The sequence below is a fragment of the Alligator sinensis genome, unplaced genomic scaffold, assembly GCF_000455745.1.
Source record: "Alligator sinensis unplaced genomic scaffold, ASM45574v1 scaffold1567_1, whole genome shotgun sequence".
NCBI lineage: Eukaryota > Metazoa > Chordata > Crocodylia > Alligatoridae > Alligator > Alligator sinensis.
In genome coordinates this window covers 329757-342317 of record NW_005842646.1, presented here as the reverse complement: position 1 = coordinate 342317, position 12561 = coordinate 329757, and the positions used below count along the sequence as shown (strand labels likewise).

The 12561-nt window shown below is 50.4% G+C and overlaps 1 protein-coding gene across 2 annotated transcripts in view; it reads left to right on the top strand.

Moving 5' to 3' along the window:
• The window catches only part of GPC3 (glypican 3), a 246051-nt gene extending 233926 nt beyond the window's left edge, over positions 1–12125 (top strand). For both annotated transcript variants that reach the window (XM_014524665.2, XM_025215478.1), the window contains one exon: positions 11806–12125. In XM_014524665.2, coding sequence (XP_014380151.2) covers positions 11806–11975 — 170 coding nt within the window. In that variant the 3' untranslated portion in view covers positions 11976–12125. The remainder of the gene's footprint in view (positions 1–11805) is intronic.
• The last annotated feature ends 436 nt before the right edge of the window (positions 12126–12561 follow it).

Genomic DNA, 12561 nt, shown 5'->3' with positions numbered 1-12561 from the left:
TGGACCAGATGTGACCTCCTGAGGTCCCTTCCACCCTCATTGTCTATTATTCTGGCTCTGTACTGGGTAAAGGAGCACCCTAGGGACATCTTAGCCATCAAATGACACAAGGGTGCTGATCTAGTGACTCAAAGGATCAGGGGTGCTGTGCAGACCCTGGATCTCCTGGTGAAGGAGCAGGAGGAGACATCGGATCTTCAGAGCAGTTCTCTTCTCCCGGACTGCCCACGTCCCTCCTTTGTGCGACTGCTGCTTGAGAAAGGAAACTTTCGGTGACAGCCCTAGTGATGCCTCTTATGATGCTCAGAGCTTGCTCCCATCTTCAGCACCTCGTGTCTCTGCTCCCACTGCCTCTTGTAAGGTCTGGAGCAGCTCTTGATGATGGTCAAGCTCACATTACCAGGCCTCCTCCAGCCACCCTCTCTGGCCCGGAGCTTCAGAGGCCAGTTGCTGGCTCAGCCCTTTTTATAGAGGAGCTGCTGATTGCCATGGACCAGCCAGATGAGGTTCATCCCTTTATGGCCATGCTATATGATGGCCATCAGTTTCTCCATATGTGACCACCAGACGGTCCCCATACAGCAAAACTAGGGTTACCAGCTTGGAAAAGATCCTTGTGCCATGGGTGATGGATGTCTCCCTCCCGGGACTGGGAGAAATTCAGGGTTAATGCATGTGAAACCAAACAGGGTATCAGTTGTGGCTCTCCTTCAACTTTTCCTCTTAGTACTCAGATATTTTCTCTGGGTTGGGTCTATTTATCAATGCAGGAAAAATCTTGAGGCATGCTGCTCTGCAAAGAAACCGGCACCGCTTCTGAAGTGGCCTGCCGGTGAAGGTGAAGGTGATCTTGATTATGGTGGTTCCTTTCTGAGAGACGGAGGTTTAATTTCATCCATTTATTCCCAGCCTTTTCTCAGTTCTGTGAACTTTCTGATAAGGAGGAAAGGTTTCTTCCATGGAAAAATGTGTTTCTGTTCCGGAGATCTATCGGATGTGAGGGTTGGTGTGCTGGTGCACTGCGGGGAAGCAGAGCAGGGAGGGGAGGAAGTATTGGTGGGACTTTCCCCCCAACCTGGCCCCAGTGCTACAAGGGTCTGGAGGTGAAAAAAGGCTGGCAGCACTGCCTGTGCCCTGGGCCAGCCAAGGGCAAAGGCTCCCGGCCAGGTGCAGGATGCTGAGATGGTGATGCAGAAGGGTGAACCAAAGGAGAGAAGGCAGGAGCATCAGAGGGTCAGGTTGATGCTGGGATGGGCTGTGGGTTTACAAATGACCCAGTGCAAATGTCATTAGATAGATGCTTGAGGACACGGGCTGTAAATCCTAGCATCTCTCATGAGGAGGAGCCAGGAGGGCAGGAGCGAGGTGCAGAGGAGACGTGGGGAAGATCAGATCTGGAGGCTGGGGGCAGGAAGGAAGCTGCTGTTCAGTGCATGAAAAATAAAAGGCACCCAAAGGCGTCCTGAACTGGTGTGAGCAGGATACTGTCCTTGTGCTCCCACCCTAGAAAAAGGGTGAGAATAGTGGTTTTCACCTTCTACAAAGAAGCTTCTGCAACCACGATACAGGGGACCCACCGCCCACCCAGGAGAAGAGCTGGGGAAGCGGACTGTGAGCCACGCAGACTAGCACTGGGCTCTTTTTCAGGGGCTTCTTTACAACCCTCTAAGACAGCTGGAGCCTGCAATGATCTCCCCAGCTACAAGTGTCAATGGGCCCAAGCTACATGGCTTGGGATGTCCCTGTTGTCCGAGGGGAGTTTCAGAGCCTGGGCTCCTGGACGGGCAGCTGTGACGCTTGTATTCGACTCTGCAGCGAAACATTCCTGGCTCTGGTGCCCGGGCTGGTTTTAGTTTGGACTTCTGTCATTTCAGTCATCAGGGTTTTGATTAGCAACTGGGTCCCTGGGATTCCCTTCCCGCCCGACGCAGAGGAGACCAGAGCCGAACGTGATGAAGGCTCCCAGGAGCCGGATGCTGGATCTCACCGCGGCTGCGTTCCCTGCAGCTCTAGTGTTGCACTCCTTGTCACAACTCACCTTTAAATGGGAGATCATTTAAAACTTTTCTTATATTATAAAAGGGAAGTTGGTGACAGAAGGACTTTGCTTTGCCTGCTGCATTTCATAGCATCATAGACAACAAGGGTGGCAGGGAGCTCAGGAGTCACATTTACTGCAACCCCCTGCTCCAAGCAGGACCAGCCCCAACTGCATCATCCCAGCCAAGGCTTTGTCTACCCGGGGCTTCAAAACCTCCAAGGATGGAGATGCCACCTCTTCTCTGGGTAACTTGTTCGAGTGCTTCACCACCCTCCTAGCAAGAGAGTTTTTCCTAATGTCCAACCTCAACTTCCCTTGCTGCAGCCTGAGCCCATTGCTCCTTGTCCTGCCATCTGTCCCCACTGAGACCAGCCCAGCTCCATCCTCGTTGCAGCCCCCGGCAGGGAGGTGAAGGCTGCTATTCAATCCCCCTCGGTCTTCTCTTCTGCAGACTAAATAAACCCAGTTCCCTCGGCCTCTCCCCCATGTCATGTGTCCCAGCCATCGAACCATTTTCATTGCCCTCCGCAACGGGCCTGCGATCACCTGCTTGCACATTCTTTGATCATAGGATGGGGATTTTTTAGTGGCTTGCTATGATTTTAAAAGCCATATAGTGCTTTCGACTTGCAACTCCAACTGACTTTGGTGGGTAGCATGCCACCTACCCCCTGGATGGTGCTTTGAAAACATTACCTCCTGGTGAGTTTGGCTTTTCATAAAGGAAAAAAAAAAAAGGAGCTTTATTTTCATCCACGCCATTGATCCTGGGGGGTTAAGAGCACCAAAAACTTGTGGAATTTTTCAGCTCCTGAGACAGGAGAAATACCTGAGCAGATATTTCCATACCAAGAGGTTACCTGGGGTTTATGCAGGTATGCCCATGCCCCGTCTGTTGTTTATGGATCCAAATGCTTGGGTCATAAGCTGAATGCTTAATCTAAATATTTCCCTCGGCACTAAAGAGTCTCACCCTTGGAGCCCGAGTTAACTTGACTGCTTTCCAGTATTCATAATACCCGTGCAGCGGTTGACTTGCACATAGGCTGAAACAGCTTGCAGTGAAATGGCAGACCTCTTACAAGCATAAGGGAAATACCGGCTGCTTATGGATTTCTGCGTATGGCACAAAGCGTAGGCTTCTTTCCTCATCTTCAAGGCATCTCAGAGTAGCGCTACCAACCCAATGCACCAGTGCCTGTTTGCGTCTGGTGGCTTTGAATACCAAGTTACACAGAAAAACGTGCTTATTTCATAGCGCTGGAAAAGATCCTCGGTTTACGTGACATGCGCCTGCCTTTTCTTGGCCCGCCAGCCCAGAGAATCAAATGCTAGTGTCGTGCAGGTTAGAAGGTAACGGCACACGTGCCAGCTAGCAGGACAGCAAAGGGCATGCCTTACTCCACCCTAGGAATAGCATCTTAAAAATAAAATCCACATTGCAGTTTTGGGGGTTTTTTTGCTCCGTTCCCTGGCGCTGCGTGCATGCAACGTGGAGTCCGCCCCACAACCTGATGCATCCATTCCTGGAGTGGTGCAGGGCCCGGTCCAGCTCCTAGCCTGATGTCTGACCTTGGCAACAGGAGGGTAATACAGAAACGAGGCAGTGACTTTGTCCCTGGTGCATTTGCTGCCCTGTGACGAGCAGAGGCTGCCCAGCAGCTCCTTGAAGATCTAGACACTCCTGCCAGCTCCTGCCATCTCTGCCATAGCTGGCGCCTTCCCAGGTTCCCAAATAGGAGGGGGCTGAATCTGGGGGATGGGACGACCCTATATCACCTGTCACGGGGTTTTCCCATCTTACTGTGACATAGCATAGTCGGGATGTGGAGGTAGACGGTCCTCGGTTGGGTCCAAAACCGGCTCTCCTGCCCCCCCGGCATGCACCTGTGTGCTCCAGCCTCCCCTTAATTTGCCTTTTGTTCTTTCTTTCACCTTTTGCAAGCCTCTTCCCTCCTCGTCCTCCTGTTTCTGTCTCTCCCGCCTGCCATTTTCCAGTTATTTCTCTCTCCTGGTCCCTTGGTCCTCCTCTCCGTGCCTCTTCCTGCTCAGCACATGCTGCTGGGATCACAGCGCTTTGCGCTAAGCGGAGGCCTGGCCACTCCTGCCCCGTGTTGCTCCAATCCTGCTCTTCCACTTAATGCCGGTGGCATTTGTTAATTGCTAATAGATTACACAAGCACCGTTTGCTAAACACGCTTTCATTAATCCAGTCTGTGGCACGACGCAGCAGCTCTTTCACTCGTTGCCAGAGAAAAAGAATGATTAATGCAGAAACCGTCGCCAGAGTCTCTTCAGGGCAAAACTGGAATGAGATGCAACAAAGTAAGGCAACGAGTGCCTTTCCCAAAGTGAGCTCGGGATTGATGGTTGGGACTCTGGAGACCGGCACGATTTTGGAAAACTTGGTTTTCCGACACCTGAATTCCTGGAGGTTATGCTGCATCTATAAGGGCAGGTCCAAAGCGAAGGGTGTAGAGATGTTGCTTGGGGAAAAATGCACTCTGCTTGCAGGAATTGCTGAGCTTTCTGTATGTGAAATACACCCCAGAGTTCAGGGTGCGGCGATAGAGTCCGTCCCCTCCCTCCCAACCTCTGCTCCAGACTAGGTGAGGAGAACGAGAAGAATTAATTGCAATTCAGTTTATGCAGCAGCAGCTGGCTTGCAGTATTTGACATGGCAGCGTTGTCCCATGGCCCGGGTTGGCATAGATCCCTCTTCTGCAGGAGACCCTGGGCTTACCTGCACCTCCCTGTGCAGCCGTCACATGTGGCCTGTTGCTGATGGCTGTGCTCTAGCCCCGGGTGAACTTCACCCCAAATCAATATTGCCCTTGGAATAATCTTTGCATCCTTCGGGTTGTCTAGAAAAACATGTTCTCGCGGGCAAGTGGCACGTGCCGTGAATCGATTATGTCCGGATGATGGAGATGGGCCCACCGCTTCATTATATCATATGCCTCGCCCTCAGCTAGTGTTTTAGCACTGATGAGCACAATTAGCAAACAGGCTGGTGGTCCTGAACATGAGCACTAATAGCCCAAGGGAGAAACTCCGTTTTCAGTCAAATGAAGCGGGGTTTTTTTCCCCCTAAATGATGGATGTCTCTGGGTTGAGCAGACACGGTGGTGCCCTGCACTGGGGTGAGGCTAGCGGGGTGTTCGCTCCCTCCGTGTGTTTTGCCCTGTCTGGGAACAGGTCGTCTCCCCCTCGAGCCCAGGAAATCCCTCCCCCATGGGAGCAAGAAGAACCAAACCCAGGTCTTCAGCAAGCTGCGCTGCTCCATCTGGGGCATTACTGCCATAGACAGAGAAGGAAGAGCGCCCATACCAAGTGTGCTGCAGTCTTAGAGCACCAAGACCCATTAAATGCTTCATTTCAACCACAGGCAGCAAATCAATATGTTGCTAAATTGGGTCCAATGCTGAAACCATCTGCTGGGGCAACCTTGGCCGTTGGCACGCCCAGAGACTTGGCTGTGGGATGACATTCCCTTGCTGCGGCATCTCGATAGCAGCTCTTCTTTCCTGGCCTTGCTTGGAGATCTGTCGGCTGGTTGGAGCAAACCTTCTGGCCCCCTTTGATGTCCTTTTCCCTTTGCTTGCAAGGAATTTGCTTCCAGTTATTTGCTTAAGAATATGCTGCCCATTGATGGTTAAAGAAGGGGCATAAATCTGGTTTCCGCAGGAATGTGCGTGCCTTCTGTAATGCTGCCTACATGCCAGCGCTTATCCTCCTGGCATTTTTAGGCCAGCTGCAATGGAAACGATTATGCCAACTTGAAAACAATCTACTTCTGGTTTAACTGTCTTTGTAGATGCTTCCAAAAAAGCGCCGCGGTTCAGGAAGAAGAGCATTTTAATGCCTTCTACCTGATAAGCTTGCGCAGAGATCATTCTCGTCACTCTAATAGCAACCTGCAGAAGAATGTCGCTCCTTCCTTTTGTAGAGGTGGAAAGCACGTCTCTTGGAGCGCACAGCTGTTCGAGAGTGTCATCCATGCGGCGTGTCGGAGCAAGAATGAGGATTGCAGCTTTTGATGTGCTAGGAAGGAGCGTACAGCCGCTTTGCGTTAGAAGCGGCTTTTGTTTCAAAAGACACATATTTAGTGGGAGTCATTTGCGCTCAGCTGGAGAAGTTGCACAAACCACAGCGAGGACCCCAGGCAACACTGTGTAGTGCACCCTGTTTGCAGGCAAAGATCCCGGCGGAGCTAATGATCGACTATTATTTTAAGCGGATTATCTAATCTGCAGCACAAAGGACAAAGAGGGCAAAAAAGAGAGCGAAGGCTGAGTTTGTAATTAGTACAGATTGTTGGAAAGACCCTCTGGACTCGGCTGGACTGATTATAAACAGAAACAGATTTTTTGGAGTTTGCATGAAAAATCACTCTGCCGGGCCAAAGGGTTACTTTGCAGCCGAAACCATTGCGGTTTCCAGCGCTCGTAGCAGACTGGAAGGGTTAGAAGCACAAAGAAAGGGGCAGCTAGGAAGTGCAGATGGATACACAGGAACATTGAGCAGCAGCCCATCTTTTTGGCTGTCTTAGTTTCATAGTTTCACAGTTTCATAGTTTGTATAGCAGTTCATAGTCTTCATATAGTTCATAGTCTTCATGTGGTGAAAACAGGTTGATTTGGTTTTGGGGGAGGGGGGGGAGTTAACATGATTTAAATGGCGTATTTTAAATGGTTTATAGTCTCTCTTTTACCTGAAGGTGACTTAAAAAAAAAAAAAAAGAAAGAAAAGAAAAGAAATTCCCGGCTTTTGGATCTTGTTTTTCCCCAGATGGATTTAATGGCATAAAATGCTTTTGAACCCAAAAGCTTGCTTAAAATTTTGCTTTCCAACTATTGAAGTTGGTCTAATAAAAGAGATTGGATTCACCCAAAGAACCTGGTCTCCTCAAAGTTTAAGGGTGACCAACCTCCTAATCTGATTTTGCTGCTTTTTTTTTTTATGGGGAGCCGTTTCAGGCATGTTCCTGGTTAGAAAAGCTCGTCTTGAAATCTGGCATGGTTTGCTGCTTCTCTCCTGCAGGATTCAGAGGTACCAATAAGTCAACAGGAGCAAAAATGAATCGGTCTAAAAATATACAGACCGCCGCAAATCAAGCTGGAGCGAGAAACAACGCGGGATCTATTTCAAGAGCAAGCCATGCCCAAATAGACCTTTGAGAGTAATCAGACAGTGCCAGGATAGTATTGCTTGGGCCTTTGAAGTCAACAGTGCTTTTGTGTCCTTGCTTTTAATTTGGTCGAGCAAAACGAGAGCTGTACAAGCAAAGCCAGAATTTCCAACTTGTGGGAAATTCCCCGACTTGAAGATCGGTGCCGTCTTCTGAATCAGAGCGAAAACCCGGCCTTTCCAAGCCCCCTATGAAATGAAAATGAAAGGAAACGGTTGTGTTCAATCAAAATGTTTTGTTTCAGTAGTGATTTTTAACCTTCGTATTATAATTGGTAAGAGAACAGGAAGCTTCAAGAAAAAAAAAAGCGGTTAAAATGGCAAAGTTAAAAAAAATCCCAAACGTTTTGTTCTGATAAGCACTTAATGGAAAGGCTCTTTTAAGGAATTTGCCACTGTGTCATTGGCACGTTCCCATGGAAAGTGGTGTTTTTTTGGCAAAATGGCATTTTCCAGCAGGAAAAATGTTCCACTGGAAAGTTTTCAAGCAGCTCTAGTTACGATGGTGCCCCGGCTACAGATTGGGATGTGCCATCCCGTGCGGGGGCAGGTCCGTGCGTTCGAGACACGTGCCGTGGAGCGTTTGCTAGCCAAGATGCGCCAGAGACGAGATGCGTTTGGTCCATGTGAAAACAACCTTTGGAAAATAGCAACCAAAGGTCAATAATTTCCCCTCCGCTGAGCTAGATTGCTTTATTCCATCTGTGTGTAAATTGGCGGCGGTGGTGTTTGAGCCTTCCTAGGAAAGACAAATGAGAAAAAAAAAAGTCCATTGTAATTTTATTCAATGAAAGTACATAATTGTTCCTTCGAAATGACGGGGGTGGTATAAGATGAGTGGCTGGGGTTTTACCTGGGTGCAGCCGCACACCTGTTGAACCATAATGAGGCCACGGTGTTTGAGCCTTCCTAGGAAAGACAAATGAGAGAAAAAAAAGTCCGTTGTAATTCTATTCAATGAAAGTACATAATTGTTCCTTCGAAATGACGGGGGTGGTATAAGATGAGTGGCTGGTTTTACCTGGGTGCAGCCGCGCACCTGTTGAACCATAATGAGGCCACGGATGGCTCCTCCATACCTTGACCGTAGCTGTTCATCCTACGGAGATCACCAGGCAGGAGGAGATGTTGCATTGCCCAAAACGCAGGGACTTTTCAGAGATTTCTCACCCAGCCCTGTGCTGGTTTTCTTTGCAACTGAAAAATTGCCTGAGCTCAGGCCCCAGCTCTCTCCCTTGCCCAGAATACCATTCAGCCCAATTCGCCTCCATTTGCCCGCCTTACCCAGGCACCTTCCCACTTCATTTGCCCTTCTGTTTTGGGCAAGTTTCCCAGGCCGGTGACTGGGAAAGCTCGCCTTCCTGCCAGCTGCTCGAGCGGCCCTTCCACTTTCCCACGGGGGCAGTTTGTGGGCAAAGCTCATGGATTCATGCTCCTCTTACCCTCCCCAGAGGCTGTAGGAAGGTGTCCGCATTGCCATAGGTTTCCAGACCTGCCTCAGCCTTGCACGGTGCAGGAGGGCTCTGCAGAGAGGGCCAGGACATCTGCTGCTACCAGCCCAACCTTAGCACTTAGGCATGGAAACCTGCTTCACAAGGTCAACCTAGGGATTTCAGAGAGGAGTCCAGAGCGTTAAATACCTGCTGTCCCGTTGTGGTCTTTCTGAGCTCTCTGCAGCAGAGAAATGGTGGTGTTGTCTTTCTGTAGTCAAAAGAGGAGTGAAAGCAAAGAATTGGCGTTTTCTGAGGGGTGCCTCGAGTCTCCTGGGGGTGCCTCGAGCCTGAAAAGGTTTCCCCATCAGTCCGTGTGAAAGTAGGAAACCATCAGGCCGCAGTGACCATTGCCCACTCTGGTGGCCAGGAGCGTCCTCTCGGGCTCTGTCTCTAGCCGTGCCCATCTCTCGTCTCTGAGACTTAGACTTTGGGGGCAGAGACCATCACTTGTTTGTACAGCACCTAGCACAAAGGAGTCCTGGTTGCTGGCTGGGGTCCCAGGCACTATGGAAATGCAAATATTGCACGTGTATCTGTTCCTTGGTCCGCCTGCTAAAACTTCCAGCGTCACTGCAGGTTTTATCAGGTGCGGGATGTCGCGGGGAACCGGACCGAGACCATCTAGTTACAGCGACGCGGGTTGCCTGAAAGCCGTCATATGGTAACAATTTTTGGCCTGGGCTAGATTTGAACCAGCTACTTAAAGCAAAAGGTGATCTCTCCCATTGCAGGGCGTTTCCCAAGGGATCGACTCCTGAAAGCCGGCAGCCCCGATAGAAGTTTGACTTTTGCAGGGCAAGGACGGCCCGAATCTGCATATCTGTTTCAGGTCCTCGACTTGGCTCGTTTCACATGTTGATGAGTCTCTGGAGGAAGAGAGCATATTTGCATTATAAAAAAAAAAAAGAAAGAAAAAGCCAGCTGAGGGATGAGAGGAACCCACCGCGTCTGTGGGAATCTCGGATGAGTTCGAGAGAGCTTGACACCGGGGTTTGGCTTGGCTCTGACCCTTTGTGTGTGCGTGTGTGTTCCCTTTCAATCATGTATGACCTGCCTTTGATGACCCCCAGACGGGCTCGCTTGCCGTGCAAAGATCTTTATGCTTTGTTTTGCTGTGTGTTTGGGTACGTCGATTAGGAACGACTGCCGGGGCATTTGCGCTGGCGGTCGCGTTTCTTGGATTGATGTGGCTTTTTCGCTGGAGTGTTTATTCAGCCCGTTGGATTCTGCTTGCAGGCGGGTGTGTGCAGGGAGGGGGTGTGAGTAGCACAAAAGTGCCTTGATCTGGTAGAGCAGCGGTCCAAACTGGCCTGAAATCAGGGGGCCGGGGCCATGGAAAGGAGTAGGAGCCAGCAGCCTCAGCTGGTGTAAATCAGCTCAGCTTTGCTGGCTCAAAATGGGATGTCACCGTGTCGCTGCTCCCTCGCCATGATTTAATCTGCTCCCAGGGGTCTGCACATCGCAGGCGGCTTGACCCCAGGAGGGGAAGAACAGCAGCCAGGAAGCTAAGCAGACCAAACCGAACGTGCCCTCCCGTGACTGGGGGGCAGAAAGCCCCGTCAAGGGTGAGATCCCTTGCTGCCGTGAGACCGCGTTAGGGAGCAGAGTCGCTGCCAGCCCTGGATTTTGTGCTCCTCTTGCTTTTTCTTCTCTATTCCAGGCTGAATTTGTCCCTGTGCATTTCTGCCTTTTGGGGCTGGGGGGGGTTGCGGCTGTTCTTTCCCCAGGCCTGGAGGCATTGTCACCGTGGGTGCACATCCGTGGGGCCATTTCCACCATAGTCCGGGGAGGGGAGGGAGCTTTTCCCAGGGAACCCGATGTCCTGTCTCGGAGGAAACCCGGCTGTGCTGACCTCGCTGAGATCTGAGGAGGGTTTTCTTCTGGCTTAGGCAAAAGAAACTCCCCTTTCATGAAGATCCTCGTATTGCACCCCAGGGTCATTATTTGCATTGGCTTATTTCCTTTGCCCTTGCTCTAGCTGCCCTCTCTTTGTGCAAAAAGAGGTACAAAAAATGTAACAGGAACCACTGATGACTTCTTGTAAAATGAAGCTGTTCCTGGAAGTCACCCCTGGGGAAGGTCTCTGCAGGGCAGAAGGCCTGGTTGAGCCCTCGATGAGGAGGGAAGGGGTTGACCGCCTTCGTGCTGGCTTTGTATCGTGCGCTGATGATCTCCCTATGCTGCAGCCCAGCTAGGTTTCTTTACAACTTCTGCAGAGCTCGGTGGTGTGGAGCCCGGGTGAAATAAAAGCAGAGCCAAGTCCTCCTGGACTCCTCCTTGCTTGGCACGTACTCAAAGTACTGTCCACACACTGACCCATTCATTCTCCGAACGCTTCCCGAGAGGTGGGGAAGAAGAAATGAATTTAAAGGCCTCCTGTGTGAAAAGCACATTTTTGTCGTGCATGTAGTATGGATCTAGTTTGGGTTTCCATTCAGGGCACTGGGAGCCTCCCAGACCCACCTCCAGTGGGACGAAAGTTAAACCAGTCCTGAGTGCTATTGAGAAGCGAGTGCCTGGGTGCATGCACGGCATCAGGGCTGGTCCTGGGCTCCGATGAACGGCTGTCAGGCATGTTCTCCGTGGGGACAGAGAGAGCCAGGCCACCCATCCAGCCCCATTTACAGCTGTCTGAAGCACTTCAGTAGTGCATAACTTTTACAGAGGTGGCTGTCACCTACGGGAAGCTGCTTCAGGTACTGTGGTAACTTCAGTAACTTTTCCATAAGCGAAAGGATGGCTTGGGACGTTGGACACTGATGCTCAAATCTCTTTGCTCTGCCACAGCCTTCCCGCATGACCGGAGCCAAGTCACTTAACCTCTGCACCGCTCTACCCTGCCAGTACAATGGAGTCAGTGTTTCCCCTATTACTTTGTGTTTCTTTTATGCACAGATGGTCTCAGTTCCAGCTGTGGCTTCTAAGGGGCATCTAGTCATGTCAGACCAAGCCTTGGCTGGGATGATGTAGTTGGGGCCGGTCCCGCTTGGACTAGACGCGACCTCCTGAGCTCCCTTCCCACCCTCATTTTCCATGATCGCACCGGGAATTAACTCTTATTCCTTTTCCCTTTCTCCCCAGAGCTGTCTTACGACCTCGACATGGACGACGTTCCCTCGAATAAACAGCTTTTGAATCAGCAAAGCAAAGACGGTTCGGCAGTCCGCAGCCTGGGCTCCGGGAGTACCCTTGTGGGTCGTGTTCCCGTGGCTGCCGCTGTCGTGGTGGTCTTTCTCATACTGGCCCACTGACTTTCTATAGCGGCTACAACAGACTTTCCCAGAGATCGACTTCTTCCCTCGGGTGTTCTTTGCGCAGGAACAGCCGTCCTTGTGGAATATATGCACATTTCCAAAGATTAAGTTTGTTTTGTAAAATAAAAATCGGTATCTTGGCAAAAAGGGGTTGGTTCATGGTGAATTTTAGTTTTAGTGGGTTAACGGTGTGCTTTCTTCCTTTCTGTTTGTTTAAAAAAAAAAAGTTTAATATAAAAGGGTGAGACTCATTATGTTTTTATCAGTTTACGAAGGCTGAAATTTTCACTACGGTTACACAGACAGGCATATTTTGTCTTGACTTAATTTAAAATGCATGGCCTGATGTCCTGGCAGCATCGCATCCCCGCTCTCATCTGACTTTAATCCAGATCTCATCCGTAGTTTAAATGGGCTGAGTCTGACTCCAGGTTGGAAGCTCCATCCCAAGCCCATCAGGTGAAGGTGGGAGATGGAGGGAGAGCATGCACCCCCAAAATGGGAGAGGAAATGAGCCAAAAGGACTGAGTTTTGTGCATTCTCCTCTGCGAAGTTGATCTCTTGCCCCTGCAGTTGGTAAAAA